Below are 21,632 nucleotides of genomic sequence, written 5' to 3' on the forward strand. Positions count from 1 at the left end.
CTCTACTGAAGGCATGTTTATACATTTAAGCAACTAAATCATTCTAGGGCTATAAATCTAGCTTGTTAGGTGCTCTGGGTGAGTGCAGGACGGTGGGGTGTAGGAGTGTCCGTGTAGTAGATGGTTGGGGGTGAGGGCCTATGTGGTGCTTTTCCCCAGCCAGCCATAGAATACAAGGCACAGGGAGGAGGAGGGGGAGAATTCCATTCCCTGCCCGTGTCCCTGAGCCCCTCCCAGGCATCCACGCGGGGCTAGAGACCTCCCACTCCCCACCCTGTAGGCTGATGCTCCCCTGTGGAACTACAACTCCCATCGTGCCCCGCGCTGCCCCGCCCCTCCCAGCCGGGGGGCTGTTTAACCCTCTGGCTGCAGGCGAACAGTGCGAGCGGGAGCTCAGGTATGCGGCGGGGTCTGCCGGCCGGTTCTGTGCTGGGACAGGCTTTGGGGGACCCGGAGCGGGGGGGACAGGTTGAGGGGAATCTGGCCCTGTGCTGGGGTTGTGGGCGGGGACTGCCGAGCCGGCCTGCTGCGGTGTCTGGTTGTGTAACTGCTCCAGCCGCGCTGCAAACCCGGGCGGGAGCGTTATAAGGGGAAACTGGCTGGGGGGAGCCGGCCCTGTACTCGGGGGGGGCGGCAGGTTGGTGTGTGTGTGTGTGTGGGGGGGGGAATACTGGCTGGAAGGAGAGCTGTGCGGGGGGGGGGGGAACACTGGCTGGAGGGGGAAGCTGGCCCTGTGCAGGGGCTCCTGAGGGGAGCTTCCTGGCTCACTGGGACCCAGGGCCCATCTCCGTTCCTGGTCCTGGCCAGCTTGGTGGTGCCCATCTCCTGGCTGTGCACTGGCTCCTCATGGAAGGGGTTGGTGGCTCAGCCCATGGCCAGGTGGTCCCTAATTCCCAGGGCCGGCTCCAGGCACCAGCTTACCAAGCAGGTGCTTGGGGCGGCCACTTCGGAGAGGGGCGGCATGTCCAACTGTTTGGCGGCAATTCAGCGGATGGTCCCTCACTCCTGCTCGGAGCGAAGGACCTCCCGCTGAATTGCCGCCACAGATCACGATCGCGGCTTTTTTGTTTTGTTTTGCTGCTTGGGGCGGCCAAAACCCTGGAGCCGGCCCTGCTAATAACCATCCTCAATGGTATCCTTGTTCACTGGCTCAGCCTTGCTATTGTCCCCTGCACACCTGCAGTTGGGTCCATGTTCACAGGCCAGGAGGGCCCGGCAAAGCCAGGGACTGAGAGAGCTGCCCGCCCTGATTGGTAAGATGCACGTGCTACAGTAGTTGCTCTGCCTTATGCCTGGGTCTTCCCTTCATTTGGGCAGGTGTCTAAGATGCCAGAGGGCCCAGAGCTGCACCTGGCCAGCTGCTACATCAACACGGTATGTGCAGGGCTCATCTTCTCGGGGAAGGTGGAGAAGTCTGAAGTGAGCAAGAACCCAGAGGTGCTGTTTGAGAGCGACGCGTACCTGATCTCTGCCACCTCACAGGGCAAGGAGATCAAGCTGACCCTGACACCACTCAAAGAGAAGAAGAACTTGCTCCCTGGCAGAGGGAGGGACAGGGAGGGGCTGAGCCAGAATGGTCTCCAGCAGCCCATAGATCTTGTCTTCCGCTTTGGGATGTCAGGCAGCTTCAAGCTCGCTTCCGGGGCCGAGCTGCCCAAACACGCCCATCTTCGGTTTTACACCAAGGAGAGCCTGCACCGAGCCCTCTGCTTCGTGGATATCAGGCGCTTCGGGAGGTGGGAAGTGCACGGGACGTGGCAGCTGGATCGAGGGCCATGTGTGATGCTGGAGTATGAGAAATTCAGGTGAGATCCACCATGACCTTTCACCTCTGCTTGAGAAACTGACCAGGAGTGTGTGTCGAAGGGGGTGGGGGGAATGAATGATAGACACAATATTCTAACAGTGAATTCTGTGGGGAGCCTGGTGATAGAATATGGGGCCTTTCACCATTACAGGGACACTTGTAGCTCACGTTTATGGAAACTCTGTCTTGGGTTGAAGACTGTCTGGTGCTTTGCATTCCCAGAGATCTCGCTATGAACAAGGGAACAGGCTTGGTTTAAACATCCTCCTGTGTGGCTTTTTCTTATATAACAAGCGAACAGCACAAAAATAATTCTTAAGTATTGCAAAAGCGAAGAGCACAGCTGAGAAATTTAAGCCACACAGCAATGGTTCTCCAGTGGCTATGCAGACCACCTTGCTATCCACTCAGTTCAGCATGTTGAGAACCAAGCGGGGGGAGGCTGAATGGTTGGGAATGAGGTAGGTCCATGAGGAGATGTCTGTTATGCAAAGTGAGAGGCTGGAAAAAGCTGGAGATCCCCTGGGCTAGGACCTGTTAACTGACTATGACAGAGACCAAGCGGGCTTTGGTTGAGCTCTTGTATTATTTTGTACAAGTTAATGTTTCACTCTTAATATGTGTCTGTTACAGTCATGAAACAGTGCAAGAGAGCAAGAACCCTGCTGTAGCTACTTTAACACCTGCAAACTACCATGGCAGGCAAGGAGGGGCTTGTAGCTTGGTGGACAAAGGGCCAGGTCCCCAAAGATAATAAGGGTCCTAACTTCTGTTGGAAGAGCCTAAATACCTTAGAGGTTGTGGGCCAAAGTGCCTACTTTGTATTTCACAGGTAGAATTCATAGCTGAAGGGCGTATCACTGACTGATAGAGGTTGGAGATTGAAAGGGGTCATTGGGTTGTCTGATGCACACACGCATGCCTGCCTGTCCAGGTACCATGTGGTATGTTCATTAGTGGATTTTCAGGGTTAGTTTTGAATTTGCTGAACATCGGGATTTCCACCGCTTCCCTTCCAATCTTTTCCCCCCCTCATATTCTCAAATTTTCCTTTCCCTAATTGTATCCCATTCAGTCATCAGAGGCTTGGTGAGTTTGTTAGTTGGTTCCCTGAGCACCTTGTCAAAGGCAGATTGCATAAAAGGATTCCAGAGTCTCAGGCATTGAGTCTTTGTTAATTTCATCCCCCTCCTCTTTGATGAATGAGCTTCTCCCTCTTCAGTGCATTTCTGCATGGCCACTTATATTTATTTCCCTTTGGCAGCATTCCTTGAACCCTTGTCTCTCCACTGCAAGCCTCACCTGACTCTACATGTTGGTGTTCCCTTATCTCTTTGCTCTTCTATGTCAAGATCTTAGAGCAGGCCTTCATAAAGCCACTCTTCAAAGGCTCCTTCTTGTTCTTTGTATTTGTCAGTTTCGGAGGACTCTTAGACTGCCTTCAATGCCTTAATGGTGATGTCTCTTGCTGTTCCTCCAGCCTTCTTTATGCTGTGGTGGGTCTTTAATGCTTCCTCTTATCACACTCAATTTCTTAATTTGCTTCCCTGCAATCAAATACCTTGATAACTGCTGCATTCCGGGAACCCATTCCCTACGGGGCTGAATTCAAGTAGCATACAGCACTGGAACTGCAAGTCCGTGCGCTGCTCCTTCTAAGGAAACAGCGGGTCATCCCTGTACCTTTACCCAAAGGGTTTTGCCGCTACCTTTATCGTTACCTGTTTTATTGTAATGCCTCTTGATGTCTAATGCTGCCCCCTCTTCTCTCCTGCACAGACTGTCTGCATCTATATTTACAGTCTTGCTATAAGAACCATCCCCCAAGGTTTCACTTGTGCCCGCTAGACCATAACCTCCATCATTTTTAGTTTTACTTCTCCCTGCTTGTGTCTGGAGGCAGACCCTTCTGCAGCAGAAAACCCCACTGGAGAACAACCCCACCTCCCATGTTGGTTACCGTGTTGGAAGCACATCACAGGCTGAGTGAGGTGGTCGTTTCCCCAGCCCCTCCTCCCTAGCTGACCGGCCCTGCTGTCTTCCAGGGAGAACGTGCTGAGGAACCTGTCTGACAAGGCTTTCAACAAGCCCATCTGCGAAGTCCTGTTAAATCAGAAGTTTTTCAATGGGATTGGCAACTACCTCCGAGCCGAGATTCTCTACAGGTGAGCAGGGCGAAGAGCGGAGAGGAGGAGGCCTGGCCCGATGGAGATGTGGGTCCAATATCCTATTCCACCCCAGGTTCAAGCCAGGCCTTGTTTACGCAGGGACGCTGAGGAAAGTTCAGATGAAATAACTAAAGCTGTGAAGTTAATGTGCGGGACTTCGAGTGCATTAACCCCCTGAGGAGGATTCAGCTACAGCAAACTAAGGCCACTTTACTTCTGAATGAGCCTCTCCAAATGTGGGTTTATGATGCATGTTTACTGATGTGCCTTAATTTCACAGCTTCAGTTAACTGGTCTGAACTCCCTATGGAGACAAGCCCATAGCCTCTCTGTGCCTCAGCTTCCCTATCCGTACAATGGAGATATTAGCACTGCCTTAGGGGTTGGGAGGATAATTACATTAGGAAGCATGAGGTGTTCATGTATGTATAGGGTCCGTTTTACATAGTAGACAGCCAGACCTTTTGATTCCCATCCCTGTAGCTACGAGACCAGCACCATGTAAGGGTCCAAACTGTTGAGAGGCCACCCATTTCCCTTGCTGAAATGCAGCCGGCCTGTATCCATTCCAGCGCTAAGCACCTACAGACAGCACTGCCAGTGCACCTCAGCTTTGAGCACTTTGCTGTTCCTGCACTACACTCGCTACCGACACAGCCCTGACCTTTATTTTTTTTCCCGAGTGCCCTGTATATGCTGGGCATCTCCGATTTGGCCTGCGATGACACTTTCAGTCTGGGACCTTGCCTGGGGAGCTGAATTACACCCTACTCACGTGCCATAGTCTGAATGCACCAATGTTTTACTGTGTAGATTACATCCAGCTCTTCAGAGGTGAAAAGCCAATGCTTCCACCTGCTGCGTCAGCAATCTCCCTCCCCTCCCTTAGGCCGGGACTCCATATGCATTGGCTGGCATCTGTGTTGGGGTCCTCACATAACAGATGGACTCTCCTAGGCTAAAGATCCCTCCCTTTGATAAGGCTCGGACGGTGCTAGAGGCTCTTCAGCATCGGAAGCAGGTGAGGAGGGTGGAGAAGGCTCACGCACATGCACAGAAATGTTCCAGCTCATCACATAGAACTCGGGGTTCAGTGCTCGCCCTGTAGCGCCTGAGGATCTGCAGCCCCAGTTACGAGTTGTAGCTTTAACCTTAGAACTTCCACCGCTTCTGGTTCGGGTCCTGTTGCTCTTTCTTCTTGTTAGAAGTGGCTGCTGTCTTGGAGGTGGATCCTCACCATGAATCAGGAGGCCAGACACTCTGACTTCAGAGCCTGTTCTGTGTCTCACAAAATCCCTTCTTACGGGGGATTCTCAGTTTAATTCTTCAGCCTTTACCTCCCCATGACGTGTGGCCACGCTGCCATGGCCTGGAGTCTGTCAGATCGCCCTGCTCAGCCATATCATTATGTGCATGGCTTGGATAGGGGACCTGTGCAGACAATAGTGCTGCCCATTTAGTAGCTGGCTCTGAGTCAGGCCTGGAGCAGGCAATGCCCCAGCATGGGGTTTGGAGGGGTGGTTTTCTGGAGAGCTGTGAGACAGGGCCGGTTCCCATGTGGTTGTTAAAGCTCCTCTGGCACCTTGTCCAAGCAGGAATGTTAGCACCAGAACTCGCCAAATCCCAGCTCTGCTGACTGCATTCTGGCTCCTCAATTAGCCACGCAGCTTGAGCAGGAGACGGAATTCTTCCCTCCCCGTGCTCAGACTTGCTGTGGGCTCTTTAACAGTTCAGTGATTGCGTTTGGCTCCTCCATGAAGGAATCACTCGCTTCCTCGTGTGTTCTACAGCACGTGTATGGTAAGTTTATAAAGCATGGTGGGGTCCTTTGGGATAGGGTTACCATATTTCATCAAGAAAAAAAGAGGACGGGAGGAGCCCCGCCCTAGCCCCGCCCCTGCCCCTCCCACTTCCCGCCCCCCCAGAACCCCCAACCCTCCCCCCGTTCCTTGTCCCCTGACTGCCCCCTCCTGGGACCCCTGCCCCTAACTGCCCCCCAGGACTCCACTCCCTATCTAAGCCTCCCTGCCTCTTGTCCCCTGACTGCCCCAACCCTTATCCACACCCCCACCCCCAGACAGACCCCTGGGACTCCCACGCCCCATCCAACCACTCCCCACCCCCTGACAGCCCCCCCCCAGAACTCCCGACCCATCTAAACCCCTCTGCTCCCTGTCCCCTGACTGCTCCGATCCATCTCCCCACCCCTGCCACCTGACAGCCCCCCCCCAGAACTCCCAAACACTCCCCCCCTGCTCCTTGTCCCCTGACTGCCCCCTCCTGGGACCCCTGCTCCTAACTGCCCTCCAGAACCCCACCCCCTACCTAAGACTCCCTGTTCCTTGTCCCCTAACTGCCCCCTCCTAAGACCCCCCCCCCAACTGCCCACCAGGACCCTACCCCCTACCTGTACCCTGACTGCCCAAAACTTTCTCCACTCCCCCCAAAAAGCCCCCCCCCCCCCCGTTTCTTGACTGCCCCCTCCAGAACCTTCCTGCCCCCGGTCCCCCTTACCCTGCTGCTCAGAACAGGGTGTTGGGCTCTGTGCAGCCGAGCCGGACACGTGGCTGAGCTCCCCAGCACAACAAAACCCGGTCCCTGGCCCTGCACAACAAAACCCGGTCCCTAGCCCTGCACAGTGCTGCCGGACTGGGCTGCAAGGGAGCTGCCGGCTCAGAATGCAGGGCGGATCCGGCTCCTCTACAGCTGCTCCTGAGTCCAGCCCGGGACTTCCCTGCAGCCCTCCCAGCCGCTCGCTCTGCTCTGCCGGGGGGAAATCCCGGACATTGTGAGTGCTTTACAAATTCCCCCCGGACGCTATTTTTAGCACAAAAAGGAGGACATGTCCGGGTAAATCCGGACGAATGGTAACCCTACTTTGGGAGGACAAATGCTACGTAAATGTCTGCTTATCCTCCAGTGCCTTTAACTCCTAGGAGTTGCTCTGCAAAAGTGCTGCATGTAAAACTTGTTTGCAAATCTTGAGCCAGATGGACCATGACTGCCTATCATGGCATATACGTCTATGGCTCCTGTGTTGTGTATACATTCTCCTTTGCTGAGGGGGACTGCACTCTGCCTTGTACAGTAGCCACTTGCATATTTTGGTCACTTGGCCATTCCCTCCCCCTACCAATCTCAAATATACTCAAAGGTATTTAGGCACCGAACTTCCACTGATTTCAAGGGAAGTTAGGAGTTTAAATACCTTTTGGGGATCTGGGCCAAAGATCCTAGTTCGCTGTGAAAATAACCCATAACTAAGAGGACCACAGTAGTTTAGGCTCCAAATCTGACTGTTCTGGTCTAGTGCTGTGTGGCTTCTGGAGGGGAAGTAGCTATTTAAAGAAAAACCCAAATACTGTTTTTGTCTGACCGGCCTTTCTCCCTCCCCTCCCCTCCTGTCTCTGTAGCAGCAGTTAAGTTACAAACACCTGCGGCGCAGTTAGTGATGCGTTCCAGCCGTAAGAGATCTTTAGTCTTCAGATGCTGTCAGGCTAAATTCAGCCCTGTGTGGAGTGGTAAAGTGACTGATGTATACAAGCGGGTACTTTACAGAGGCAGGTCAGATTCCCACTCAGCAGGGGCAACTGCATCAAAGTCTATGCAGTTAGCCCTGCTTATGCCAGGGCTGAATTTGGCCTGGCATCTGGAAACAGGGAGCATTTAGCACCTGGAGGGAGAGGAAGCTGGGTTGGTCGGAGCACATGTCAGGGCAGGTTTAGGCCTCTGGTAAGGGAAATGTTGGGGGGGGGGGGGGGAGCAGGATGGCTTGGCAGCCGTGGAGGAGTTGCCTTATAGGAAGGGCTGGACAGCTGGGAGGGGACTAGGCTGGTTGTTTTTGGAGTGGGACCAGCAGCTACAAAGGGCTTGGAGTAGGGTCTGCACCGCAGTCAGAGGTGTAAGTGCAGCCCATGTCGACATAGCCAAGCTCCCTTTGATTCCGCTGGCTCGCTAAAACTAGCAGAGAGGCTGTGGTGCCCGGGCCAGCCACCCGAATACAAGCCTGCCTGGGACGCGGGGTGTGTATGCTGGTGGCTATTGGCAAGCTGGCTCGGGTATGTCTGCACCTGCTGATTGCAGGGTTGGGCCTACCCTTGCTGGGAGGAGGAAGGGCTGGATGGCTGGGGAAGGGTTGCATAGGAGAGGGTTGGCTTGGGCTGTGATTGGGCTGCCTGTTTGAATCTCCTCCTCTCAAACCCAGCAGAGTCCGGACCTGACCTTGAGCAAGAAAGTGAAGTTAAAGCGGGAAAATCCAGACCTGCTGGAGCTCTGCCATGCAGTGCCCATGGAGGTCATTCACATGGGTAAGGAGGCAGCTCAGGGAGCACAGCCCCGGGTTCCTGCCCTGCAACGGGCCATGGAGCCTGTGGGTGGGGGTGACTCAGCCGCACCAGCAGGAGGAGATGCAATGAGATGTTGAAGTTGGGATTGGATCCCTGCTGCCTCCAGCTGGGCAGACACTCAGCGACGGGGGAGGGGTGGGACAGAGCCCTGCTGGGGTGTCTTGGGGTGGGGGTAGCAGGAAGCAGGGACGCTGTATGAAAACGCTCGGGCTGGGCATTTAATGCCAGTGGGAGGAGGCTGGGCCTTTGTGTGAGCGGCAGGGTGACACCAGATGTGCCCTTTGTGCTGCGTGGGGCGCGCCAGTGGCCCCTGCAAAGCTACTTCCATCACGCTGAAATTGTTTGGATTTCAATGGGTAACTATTGTCATAGGCCAGTAGCAAAAATCCCCAGCAGCCGGAGACTGGGCACTCGATGGGGAGGGCTCTGCGTTACTACAGAGAATTCTTTCCCAGGGGTCTGCCTGCTGGGTCTTGCCCACTTGCTTAGGCTCTAATTGATCACCATATTTGCGGTCAGGAAGGAATTTTCTCCCAGGTTAGATTGTCCAAGATCCTGGGGATTTTTTGCCTTCCTCTGCAGTGTGGGGCACGGTTCGCTTCCAGGTTTAAACTAGTGTCAGTGGTGGATTCTCTGTAACTTGAAGTCTTTAAATCCTGATTTGAGGACGTCAGTAACTCAGCCGGTACAGGAGTGGGTGGGTGAGGTTCTGTGACCTGCAATGTGCAGGAGGTCAGACTAGATGATCCTGATGGTCCCTCCTGACTGTAAAGTCAATAATAGGAGAGACCCATGGTGGCCCTGTTCGCTGAAGAGCAGAGAGCAGGTGCATGTACTGTCCCCCTGCTCAGTGTTCCCGACACAACAGTTGATTGCACAGGACAGACCTCACTCCCTGTCCCAGCTGGGATGTGTCTCTGACTCCGTCTCTGGGACTAAGCGAGGAGAGGCCCCATGGCCCATCCATTATTTTCCCTCTCTTGCATCCTTTTTGGGTCTGCCTCTGCTTCAGCCTGCTGTAGGTTTTGCCCAGACTTCCCCTGAGGATTTCAGCAGACAGACCCCCTCCGCCCCGCCAGAGCTAAGTGCATTGCACTCTGACTGTGGTGAGCGAGCCAGACAGCTGCAGACATTGGGGGAGATGCAAAGGAAAGACGAGTGAGCCCGGATACAAGAGAAATCGACCTCTTGGCTTATCAGAGCAGTCGATGTCTCCAGCTGGTGTGGAAATAGAGGCACTCCCTTAAAAACACCAAGCTTCAGAGAGCTGAATGCTTTCAAACTGCGTGTGTGCAGGCTGGAGAGGTGCAAATCCATCTCCAGGCCATCCCACATAGGGTACGTGAGAGGGAGCCCCTGGAAGGGTTCAGAAAGCTGTAGCTGAGCATTGCTGCTGCCCCCAGCAGGGGTCGCTGTAGCAGAGAGCAAAGCCCACAGCTGATCAGCCCCTCACTTCTGGAGTTGCAGGGGGAACCCTGTAGCTGAGAGTTTTCCCTGATGCTCATTTTTGTGTCATACCAGGGGGGAAGGGTTACAGCCCGGAGCCCTCTGATGATGCCGCGGCCTTTGAGGAGTGGCTGCAGTGTTATTGTGTCCCTGGCATGAGGTCGCTGCGTGATGGCAATGGCAGGACCATCTGGTTTCAGGTATGAACTGCGGTGGTCTTGCATTTGGCGGGGCTTGACTCATGATTGCTGTCCCTACCGTGGGGCTTGACCCTGCTGCAAGAGGAGACCGGCAGGACGCCTACTCCAGGGCTGGACTAATGCAGGGGCTTTTGGGGCTGCAGCCCATGGCCTCGGGCTAAGGGGGGCTCTGCGGGCCAGGTGTGGCTCACTGCTTCTTTTAATCCGGCCCACGGCAAGTCTCGGTGCCGCAGGCCGGACACCTGTCCCCTAGCTTCGGTGCCCCACCCTGTAGCTGCGAGCGCCAGCTAGCCAATGTGCCCCTGCGGCCCCTAGGTGGGGGTGTTCAGGGAATCTCTGTGCACCAGCTCTGCAGCTCCCATTGGTTGGGTACTGTGGCCAATGGGAGCTGCGGGGGCAGCACCTGCAGGCACGGGCAGTGTGCACCGCGCAGAGCAGCCTGGCCCCTCTGCCTAGGGGCTGGACATGTCAGCCACCTCTGGGAGCAGAGCAGCATGGAGCCAGGGCAGGCATCCTGGCAGTGTGGAGCCAGGGATCCTGCCTTTGCCCAGTTTTGCCGCCGGCCAGAGCCTACACCCTGCACCCTAATCCCCTGCTCCAGCCCTGAGCCCATTCCCCACTCCAAACCCCCAGGAGCCCCACAAAATCTAATAGCCTCAGGCCCACAGGAGAGAGAATCCAGCCCGTCCCGCTCTGCATCACCAGGAAACATTAGCTAAGCCTAGAACAAAGTCTGTCCCTTTGTTACCCGCACAAAATTCTCTGTCACTTGCACACTCTAGAGAGCACCCACCTCTACCTAGTTCCTACGGCTCAGGTGTAACGCTCTTAATTTAGGCACTCTAACTTTACCCCTCTGTGGGCTCCAGGCTCTACTCCTCCAGGCTCAGAGCAAACACCCATTCCCTCTGGACTCCGGGCCTAATCTTTTGAGGGTTTACAGGGTCTTTTACCAGTGAAAGAGCCTTACACAGTAATATCCTTAACCTCTATTTCAGGGGTAGGCAACCTATGGCACGGGTGCCGAAGGCGGCACGCCAGCTGATTTTCGGTGGCACTCACACTGCCCGGGTCCTGGCCACCGCTCTGGGGGGTTCTGCATTTTAATTTAATTTTAAATGAAGCTTCTTAAGCATTTTAAAAACCTTATTTACTTTACATACAACACTAGTTTAGTTATATATTATAGACTTATAGAAAGAGACCTTCTAAAACTGTTAAAATGTATTACTGGCACGCGAAACCTTAAATCAGAGTGAATAAATGAAGACTCGGCACACCACTTCTGAAAGGTTGCTGACCCCTGCTCTATTTATTAAGTCACCAAAACAGAATGCACATGCTACACATACAATGCTCACCACTCCCAATAAGACAGATGAACTTTCCCTGCTGGTCAATCAGGATCAGGTCATCTGGGGAACTCCAGTTTCTGCACGGTGTGATTGGCGGTGTGTTGAGGTCCGGCAGCTCTGATCCTGGGGCTGTGTCCTGGAGTTGGTTCCCAAGAACTTTCTTTTGGACCCCAGTTTATATAGTGAAACTTGAGTCCTGCTAAGCTATACCGTAACCAATCATTTTACTAAAATTTTAGTAACCAATCCTAACATATTGTAACAAAATTCTCTAACCAATCATACCCCCTACCTTAATTAATTTACACCTAGCAAAATTAATTATGTAAGACAGAAACAATCAAAGAACCAGACAAAGATAATACAGACAAATAATAGGGAAGTGGGGACAATAAAGACAAAACAATAAAGAAGTGAGAATTTCACAACCACAACTATTGATAAATGATTTCTTGCCAGACTGAATGCTGTCAAACTAAGTTTTCTTTAGCCATCTTAAGATCAGTTTCTTTATCTGGTGCTAGTGGGTGCTATTAGGACAGGCTCTCCTTCTGAACAGCCAGATGCTACATTGTTTTAATGTAATTTAGATGGAAAGTGAGGATGTGACTTCCTGCTTCTTAGCTAATGGCTGCTGCTCTCAATATGGCTGCAGACAAAGGCCTTAGGCCTTACCATATGGCTACAAGAAAAGGCCTTATCCTTAAATGTTGAGACTCAGAGATCTCTCCCGCTCACCAGCAAGGAGACCGGATGAGCTCAAGAAATCCTGTCACGCTCACCTGGGCAACTTGGAGGAGGGGGTGGAAAGAAATGGATGAGACAAACACCAAGTCTAGGGTGCCAACATTTGAGCTTTTACACTACTTTGAGTGAGCTACTGCTGCTCCAAGACGCCATTCTGTCACTGCCTGTTGCTCTGGCTAATTTACGGGTGCCCCTGCTGCAGGGTCTGGCAGCATTGCTGAGACCTTTGATGCCTGATGGGGGTTTGAACTGCCCTTTGCATTGGGCTAAGGCACTGTCTAAAAGCTTTTTCTTCCTTTGCAGGGGGAGCCTGGACCTATGGCCCCGAAAGGTGAACATCAGCTTTACTCTTCCATGCTTTGCAGGGTTCTCTTGCTTCTGGTTGGGTTGGGAGAGGCAGGGAGATCCGTCGCTTGCTGTGGAATTATTAAGGTTAAGGAAACAAGCGATGCTCTTCTCAAACTCTAGCTCACTGCCCTGAATCCAGTAGTGGTTACGCATCATTATCCCGGGTGACCGTTCAGCAGCCCGGGTGAAAGGAGATAGTGAGTCTCCAAGGGTCCCATTATTGTTGGCAGCCCAGTATCAAGTGGCCTGTGTACCCTACAAGTGTCCTTGCACGTGAACATGGGGAAGCTAGCACTGTCCTCTCTGTGCTATACCTGTTCTGTGGAGGGAGAGCTATGCAAACCAGCCCACTCTGAGCACCCTCAGTACACTCAGGTCATGTATAGTCCAGACAAGATGTCCCCAAAACCAGGCCAGCTGTGTCCAACCTCTCTCAGAACCATCTCCAAGCTTTCAGACCAGCTGGGGGAGCTTTCTTCCTTGGATGGCTTCCCAGAGGGAAAGAGGGCTGGGGATTAGACCTCTGACTCAGCTGCAGTCAGGCCCCTTTCTCGCCTCCAGAGTTAAACTGTCATCTTAACATTCTCTCCTGCAGGAGAAAAGTCCCGCAAGAGGCGCTCGCGGGTGAATGCTGACCCTGAGCCTCCAAGTCCAAAGGTACAGAGCCTTTGTCTAGACATCTCCTGTATCTTAGTTTTTATGGGGGCTCCTCTACTCCGAGTCATTCTCCTGCTGCCCCATTGTGCATTTCATTGGATCTTTGTATGGAAGAAGTTAAACACCATCTCAGCCCCCTCATTATTCCCAGATGAGAGAACTAGAACAGAGAGAGACCAATGTGTTGCCATTAGGATTTGGTGAATCGGGACTAGAACTAATAGACCCCAACCTCGCACTCTTGTCCTCTAAACACTACCCTAGATAATACCACCTCTCAACTAGCCCCCTAAGTCATGGACACTTTACTGGTGTGTATCCTGACACTAGGCACGTGTGTGCATGTTTGTACACACATTTGTACACCTCTGTAGAGAGGCTCAGCATCCCAGAGATATTCTGATAGCTGGGATCTCAACCCCACGCTCTCCGGTATTGAAAAGCTGAGTGTAATAAGAGGAGACATAGCCGGGGAGATGAGATTGGACATAGGAGGGACAGGGGGGACGAACACAAAGAGGCCCGCAACATACAGTGCTAGTAATGGGAGACAGGCTAAACGACATACATTAGGCTGTTTGTACACCAATGCGAGAAGCCTAGGTAATAAAATGGAGGAATTGGAGCTCTTGGTCCGAGAATTGAAACCGGATATCGTAGGAATAACTGAAACGTGGTGGAATGGCGGTCACGACTGGAACGCAGGTATGGAGGGGTATGCGCTGTTTAGGAAAGACCGGGATAAAGGTAAAGGTGGGGGGGTGGCATTGTATGTCAATAGTGAAATAAGCTGTAAAGAAATAATAGTGGATGGAATAGATAACACAGAGTCCGTCTGGGCGATACTCAAGCTGGGTAAAAGTACTACTAGAGCCTCTCCGGGGATAGTGCTTGGGGTGTGCTATAGACCGCCGGGATCGACCCAGGATATGGATAAGGAATTGTTTAATGTATTAAGGGAGGTAAATACTAATAGAAACTGTGTAATTATGGGGGACTTTAACTTCCCGGATATAGATTGGGGAACAAACGCTAGTAGCAATAATAGGGCTCAGATGTTCCTAGATGTGCTTGCGGATCAATTCCTTTATCAAGTGGTAGCTGAGCCGACGAGGGGGGAGGCCATTTTAGATTTGATTCTGGTAAGTAGTGAGGACCTTGTTGAGGAAGTGGTAGTGGGGGACAACTTGGGCTCCAGTGATCATGAGCTAATTCGCTTTAAACTAAATGGAAAGAGTACCAGAATTAAGTCAAAGACTAGGGTTTATAATTTTAAAAAGGCCAATTTTAACAAATTAAGGGGACTGGTAAGGGAAGTGGATTGGGCAAACGTATTAAGGGACCTAAAGGCAGAAGAAGCCTGGGATTACTTTAAGTTAAAGATGCAAGAGCTGTCAGAGGCCTGTATCCCCAAAAAGGGAAAAAGATTACTAAGCAAGAGACTTAGACCGAGCTGGATGAGCGACCGGCTGAAAGGGGCGATTAGGAAAAAACAGAAAGCGTACAAAGAGTGGAAGAGGGGAGGGATCAGTAAGGAAACTTACCTTAGTGAAGTCAGAGAATGTAGAGATAGAGTGAGAAAGGCCAAAGGCCGGGAAGAGTTGGACTTAGCGAGGGGAATTAAAAGTAATAGTAAGAGGTTTTACAGCCATATAAATAGGAAGAAAGCAAAGAAAGAAGAAGTGGGACCGCTGAAGACTATAGCCGGAGAGGAGATTAAAGATAATCTAGGCATGGCGCAATATCTCAATGAATATTTTGCATCGGTGTTTAATGAGGCCAATGAAGGTATTAGGGATACTAGCACCGTTACAGAGGGGCATACGGGATGGGGGATTACCGCATCCGAGGTAGAAACAAAACTAGAACGCCTTAATGGGACTAAGTCGGGTGGACCGGACGATCTTCATCCGAGAATATTGAAGGAATTGGCGCGGGAAATAGCAGGCCCATTAGCGACTATATTTAATGAATCTGTAAACTCGGGGGTAGTCCCGTTAGACTGGAGAATAGCCAATGTGGTTCCTATTTTCAAGAAAGGGAAAAAAAGTGACCCGGGTAACTATAGGCCTGTTAGTTTAACATCAGTAGTGTGCAAGGTGCTGGAGAAGATTCTGAAAGAGAAACTAGTAGAGGACCTTGAAGTTAATGGCAAATGCGATAAATTACAGCATGGTTTTACAAAGGGCAGATCGTGCCAAACGAATCTGATCTCCTTCTTTGAGAAAGTAACGGACTTATTAGATAAGGGAAATGCGGTGGACCTAATATACCTGGATTTCAGTAAAGCGTTTGATACAGTACCCCATGAGGAACTATTGGTTAAAATGAAAAACATGGGGATCGATATGAAAATCCAGAGGTGGATAGGGAATTGGTTAATGGGGAGAATGCAGCGGGTCGTATTAAAGGGTGAATTGTCGGGTTGGAGGGAGGTTACTAGTGGAGTGCCTCAAGGTTCAGTTTTGGGACCCATCTTATTTAATCTATTTATAACTGACCTCGGGACCGATTGCAAGAGTGGGCTGATAAAGTTTGCGGATGATACGAAGGTGGGAGGAGTTGCAAACTCGGAGGAGGATAGGGATACTCTGCAGGGAGACTTGAATGAGCTTGTGAATTGGAGTATCAGAAATAGGATGAAATTTAATAGTAAAAAGTGTAAGGTGATGCACTTGGGGATGAATAATAACAATTTTAGTTACAAGATGGGGACGCATTGGTTAGAAGTAACGGAAGAGGAGAAGGACCTAGGGGTCCTTGTGGACCGCAGGATGACTATGAGTCGGCAATGTGACGTGGCGGTGAAAAAAGCCAATGCGGTCTTGGGATGTATTAGGCGAGGTATATCTAGTAGAGATAGGGAGGTCCTGCTTCCGTTGTATAAGGCGCTGGTGAGACCTCATTTGGAGTACTGTGTGCAGTTCTGGTCTCCAATGTTTAAAAAAGATGAACTCAAACTGGAACGGGTGCAGAGAAGGGCGACTAAGATGATCAGAGGAATGGAAAACCTGTCGTATGAAAAGAGATTAGAGGAGCTTGGGTTGTTTAGTCTGACAAAGCGAAGGCTGAGGGGGGTATGATTGCTATCTTTAAATATATCAGAGGGGTTAATACAAGGGAGGGAGAGGAATTATTCCAGTTTAGTACTAATGTGGACACGAGAACGAATGGATACAAACTGGCCGGGGGGAAGTTTAGGCTTGAAATTAGACGAAGGTTTCTGACCATCAGAGGGGTGAAATATTGGAACGGCCTTCCGAGGGAAACGGTGGGGGCGACGGACCTGTCTGGTTTTAAGATTAAGTTGGATAAGTTTATGGAGGGAATGGTTTAATGATAAAACATAGTAGCCAAGGAAAACCAAGCAATGGTACATGAACAGCATAATGGCCAACAAGGGTCAGGCTAGAGACTCTTGCCTATATGCTCGGGGTATTACTGATCGCCATATTTGGGGTCGGGAAGGAATTTTCCTCCAGGGTAGATTGGCTGAGCCTCTGGAGGTTTTTCGCCTTCCTCCGCAGCATGGGGCAGGGATCACTAGCAGGAGGGTCTCAGCCGATTGAAGTCACTAAAACACAGGATTGGGGACTTCAACGGTAGAGTCCAGGGAAGGGTCTTGCGGCCTGCAGCATGCAGGGGGTCAGACCAGATGATCATAATGGTCCCTTCTGACCTTAATGTCTATGAGTCTATGAGTCCATGAGTCTCTCATTGAGCTCATCTCAGGATGACACGAACACAGTATAAGAATAACAGGTTACTTTACTTTTTAGTAGTCTCTGCTGGTTCAGCAGTTCTAACTCTTATCCGCTGGCCTCAGGGATGGGGTTAAAGAAACAGACTTCTATTGTCCAGACATTATTTAATCTCACGTTTGAAGGTGAGCAATGTACTGCAAATGTCTGTTACTTGAATAAGAGACAAATCAGCTAACAGGGTCATGCTGACCAAGGGGTGTCTTTGGAACAACGGAAGTTGTGTGACTTGGCGAAAGGAAGCATCTTAAGGGTGGGTACAAATGCAGCTTTTTTTAACTGCTTAAGTTCCTGCAAAATGTTTAATCAAAATACAGCTATTATTGACCCGAGGCTGTGGCATATGTTACTGGTACTACTGCCCTTGTTTGGGTTAATAATGAAACAGCTAATCTAGTCCCCTTTGTTAAACTGTGCAAATCCGCAAACATCCCTACGCATCTCTGACTGTCAGACTGTCAAATACCTGTGTCTGTTTGTCTGTGTAACATAGGCACTATCAGAATAAATATGATTCTTTCTAAGGGCCAGCCAAGAACCCCACCGCACTAGGTGTGGTACAGACAGAGTAGCAGATGGTCCCTGCTCCAAAGCCAATGATGTGAGCTCTGTCTTTGCCTTGCACAGCACCAAATGTTCTCTCAGCATTTATTGTAAGAGTTAGTAGTGGCTGCGTGAACAGCTGGTGATGTGCATTCCTGAAGTGGAAAACTTTAGGGAGAACAAGGCCAAATTTTCACATTTGGTGCCTGACTTTAGGCAGGTTAAGTTTTAAAACTTGCCCCAGTTTGCTCCCAGCTGATGTGTGTGGAGTAAACTCCATCGAACAGATGGTTCAAACTGTGCATCTGAAGGTTGATCCCAGAACAGCTACAGCACTTCCCACAACAGCGTTTGCTCCCGGTTCCCCTGAACTTTCTAGTGAGATCCCCAAACAGACAGAGGAAGCTAAAGTCGCTTCCCTGTGACTGAGAGCGCACGTTTCAATCATCTGCCTAGGCCACAAAGCCGGTGCCGAAGAGACGTTCTAAGGGCAGCAGCAGCCAAGAGAAGGTAGCAAAGCGATCTGGCAGGAAGAAGGGGAAAGAGCTTGTCCAAGGAGCCGAGAACGCCAAGGCAAATGAAGCAAGAAAGCCAAACGCCAGGTCCAGAAGGAAAGCATCCGCAAGTCAAGGGTCTCCCATGAGCGAAGCTCCTGCTGCAGATAGGAAGAGGCAGGCATCTGCTCGGAGAAGCACAGGTTAGAATGCTGCACTGGCTCCAACATAAGCATGGGAGGGGGATAGGCCCAGATGGCTTATGCTGGTCCAGGTCAGTCTGGCATTTTTTCAAAAGTGGAATAAAAGAGCTAGTGTTCTGCAGGGAAAGGGAAGCCCCACCCACCACCCACGCTCTGTAGGATTGTTAGAAACTCTGAAGCTAATTCTCTGTGCACGTGTTGTGTGACCAAATCACTGACTGTAGGCATGGTGGGTCCACAGCAAGCAATTCCTTAATGGACACCAGGATAGTCTGCTCAAGGCAGGGTGCGTATTGAGAGAGAGAGAAGGGTTAATTGTGAGGTGATGAGGATGGCTCTGAGGACCCCAGCTGCAGTAGAGGGGAGGAAGGAGAGGATCTGGCCAGGACTGAGATCTGAGTTCTATTAGGAGGAAATTGGCACTCCCCCCAGCACCCCCAGGATTCTCAGGCAGCAGAGGTAGCTTCCTGCCCCCTTCAATGTTCCCGTGGGAGAAAGTGAATTTCCCTTGCTGCAGGGAACAGGGAAGTTGACTGTCAAACTTTGCCCTCTCACTGCTCTGACTTTCTCCCCTGTCTTTTTAGGAGCAGCTACTGCTGCCCCAAGATCCAGGCGGGTGAAGGCTGAATGACTGGTCTGGCACAGCATCTGTCCTCGCTCCAGCCTGGGGTAACTCAGATGGGAGCTCGCTTGCTACTGCTGCACGTGCTGAGGGAGACGCACTGGGAGCAGCTGCTGGGGTGACTCTTCTCTCAAGCGGGCGTGCCCGCTGCATTGTTTCTTAGATCCTTCCTCAGAGGGGCTTGCTGCAGGGGCTCTAAGCAGCTGACGCAAGAGCCATGTCCCATGAAATGGAGAAGGTGATGCCGTGGCGTCAGCCTCCCTGCTCGGTTACGGGGTTTTATTCCTTTTTAAATGCGGCTCCAGAACACCGCAATTGGGTGACTTTGTATCGAACCCCTTGGAAGTTGCCGGGGCACCCGCTGGTGATTGCAGCTGAGAGCTGGCGGCTCTGGGCAGGGAGGTGGGAAACGCACCGAGTAGGGGAAGTCTGAGGTTGAAACAGTTTCCTGAGGGTCAGGTTAAAAATCCTCGGAAGACCCTAGCTCTTCATTCCCTCTCCCTGCTCTCAGCTGTCCTTTGCAGCCTCCCTGCCCGCTGCCACGAGATGGCTCTGGCTTCAGAGGCTGTGTTTGGCCCAAGTTAGTGAGGACAGAGCGGAGTTTGCAAACGTTTTTATTGCCCTGGCTGATTCCAGAGTCTCTAACCCTTGCTCTGCAGGAGGGCTGAGCTTTGCAGATCAGCAGCATTTTATCTCGTGTAACTCAGGAGGAGGGTGGCAGTGGCATGTCTGAATAAGGGATCAACTTTGCTACCAGAAACATGTGCAGTCTCTCGGCAGCTGGCGTGCAAGCTTTTCCTTGCTGTCCCGCTCGTATGCCTGAGCGCTGGTGGGGATCAGAAGGTAGGACAGCCCCGGTGGCTCTGTCAGAAATTCACCTCTGCAGACACTTAGCTGTTGTGTGGAGTGAGTCCATCATTCAGTCACTCCTGAGCTGGGCTGCCCAGAAACCAGTGCCCTGAGTTTACTGGCTCAGCATCTGTGCCAACCTGCCCACCCTCCCCATAGTGTGGTTCTCTGACTCAACTGCCCGTGCTTTTAGCAATCTGATTTTAGTACTAACAATAAAACTTTTCCATAAACAATCCCTTGTGTGGCTGCTTTGCTATCACTGCAGAAGACTCTCTGCTGTTCTGGAGGCCACGTGTTAGGGCAAAGCAGCAATACAGTAGCAGTATGGCTTACAGCCAGGTCCGGGCATTCTACTGGGACCTGCCCTTTCTGGGTGCTAGTGGTTCGGATGTGTCTCTTTTCCAGCTAGGCCTGGTCTACACTACGGGTTTAGGTCGACTTTAGCAGCGTTAAACCGAATTAAGCCTGGACACGTCCACACAACGAAGCCCTTTCTTTCGACTTAAAGGGCCCTTTAAACCGGTTTCTTTACACCACCTCCGACGAGTGGATTAGCGATAAAACCGGCCTTTGCGGGTCGGAATTGGGGTAGTGTGGACGGAATTCGATGTTATTGGCCTCCGGGAGCTATCCCACAGTGCTTCATTGTGACCGTTCTGGACAGTGCTCTCAACTCAGATGCACTGACCAGGTCAAGAAAAAGGAAAAGACCTGCGAAGGTTTGAATTTCATTTCCTGTTTGCCCAGCGTGGAGAGCACAGGTGACCACGCAGAGCTCATCAGCACAGGTAACCGTGATGGAGTCCTCCCAGGATCGCAAAAGAGCTCCAGCATGGACCGAACGGGAGGTACGAGATCTGCTCGCCATATGGGGAGATGAAGCAGTGATAGCTGAACTCCGTAGCAGTAAAAGAAATGGAAAAGTATTAGAAAAGATCTCCAAGGCCATGAAGGACCGAGGCCATAACAGGGACACACAGCAGTGCCGCGTGAAAATTAAGGAGCTAAGGCAAGCCTACCACAAAGCCAGAGAAGCAAACGGAAGGTCCGGGGCAGAGCCGCAAACTTGCCGCTACTACGCGGAGCTGCATGCGAGCCTAGGGGGTGCAGCCACCACTACTCCAACCGTGTGCTATGACTCTCTCACTGGAGAAACACACAGGGAAGACGGTTCGGGGAACGAGGAAGATGACGATGGAGGTACTGTAGGTAGCTCACAGCAGCAAGGAAGCGGAGAAACCGGTTTCCCCAACAGCCAGGATATGTTTGTGACCCTGGACCTGGAACCAGTAACCCCCGAACTCACCCAAGACCCTCAGGGCACACAGGAGACCTCTGGTGAGTGTAACTTTGTAAATATTTGTAAACATTACAAAAAAAAAGCAAGCAAGTCTGTTAACGTGTATGGGGATGGAGTGGAAATCCTCCAGGGACATCTCCAGAAAGCTCTCCTGGTTGAAATGGGGTGATTTTATTAAGGGGGACATTCAGAGGCACCCGTTCCTGCTCTTCTGACCAGAAATGTTCCCCGCTGTTAACCACGCGGTGGGGGGAGGGGTGAAGTGATCATCCCAGAGAATCGTGTGTGTGTGTGTGTGTGGGGGGGGGGGGTTACTTGTGTTTGTGCCGCATGTTAACCGGGAAACCGCAGCCCCCTCCTTTTACATTGAAACTCCATTTTAAATGGACAACCCAATTCATCCTTGATATGGGAAATGCGCTGCTGTTTGCAACCTTTCCCGCATGTTAAGAAGGTTAAAAAAGCCAAAACACTGTGGCCTACGATGGCTGCCTGCAAGCCGAAATATGCGACCTTGTAATGAAAGAGTGTACCCATTGTTCCCTAAAATGTGTCTTTTTTAACCACCTCTCCCTTCTCCTCCGCCAGCTGCAAATGTTTCTCCTTCGCAGAGGCTCGTGAACATTAGAAAGAGAAAACGTAAGACGAGGGACGAGATGTTCACGGAGCTGCAGATGTCCGCCCAGGCTGATAGAGCACAGCAGAATGCGTGGAGGCAGTCAATGTCGGAGATGAGAAAAGCCCAATATGAACGAGAGGAGAGGTGGCGGGCTGAATCGCGGG

The 21,632-nt window shown here is 51.5% G+C and overlaps 2 protein-coding genes across 3 annotated transcripts in view; one reads left to right on the plus strand and one right to left on the minus strand.

Moving 5' to 3' along the window:
* Nucleotides 1-21,632, minus strand: part of ECI1 (enoyl-CoA delta isomerase 1) — a 280,245-nt gene that overhangs the window by 23,594 nt on the left and 235,019 nt on the right. The window lies entirely within an intron of this gene.
* Nucleotides 331-20,386, plus strand: LOC128844714 (endonuclease 8-like 1). 2 transcript variants are annotated; one of them, XM_054042660.1, is made up of 10 exons: nt 331-397; nt 1,318-1,805; nt 3,853-3,972; nt 4,933-4,996; nt 8,180-8,282; nt 9,843-9,967; nt 12,373-12,400; nt 13,013-13,074; nt 17,835-18,075; nt 18,660-20,386. In XM_054042660.1, exons 2-10 carry the CDS (start codon nt 1,327-1,329, stop codon nt 18,704-18,706), a joined length of 1,269 nt encoding a protein of 422 aa, XP_053898635.1. In that variant the 5' UTR covers nt 331-397; nt 1,318-1,326; the 3' UTR covers nt 18,707-20,386. The 2 variants fall into 2 exon arrangements, with proteins under 2 accessions (XP_053898635.1, XP_053898636.1); XM_054042661.1 differs by having other exon boundaries at nt 8,183-8,282.

Source organism: Malaclemys terrapin, chromosome 10, assembly GCF_027887155.1.
Source record: "Malaclemys terrapin pileata isolate rMalTer1 chromosome 10, rMalTer1.hap1, whole genome shotgun sequence".
Classification (NCBI taxonomy): Eukaryota; Metazoa; Chordata; order Testudines; family Emydidae; genus Malaclemys; species Malaclemys terrapin.

What these genes read in the sequence shown, in the direction of transcription:
- LOC128844714 (XM_054042660.1), top strand. Translation starts at nt 1,327, where the DNA reads ATGCCAGAGGGCCCAGAGCTGCACCTGGCCAGCTGCTACATCAACACG. An exon ending in CTCTTCAGCATCGGAAGCAG is followed by an intron (nt 4,997 to 8,179) that starts GTGAGGAGGGTG and finishes TCTCAAACCCAG; the next exon opens with CAGAGTCCGGACCTGACCTT. An exon ending in GCAGGACCATCTGGTTTCAG is followed by an intron (nt 9,968 to 12,372) that starts GTATGAACTGCG and finishes CTTCCTTTGCAG; the next exon opens with GGGGAGCCTGGACCTATGGC.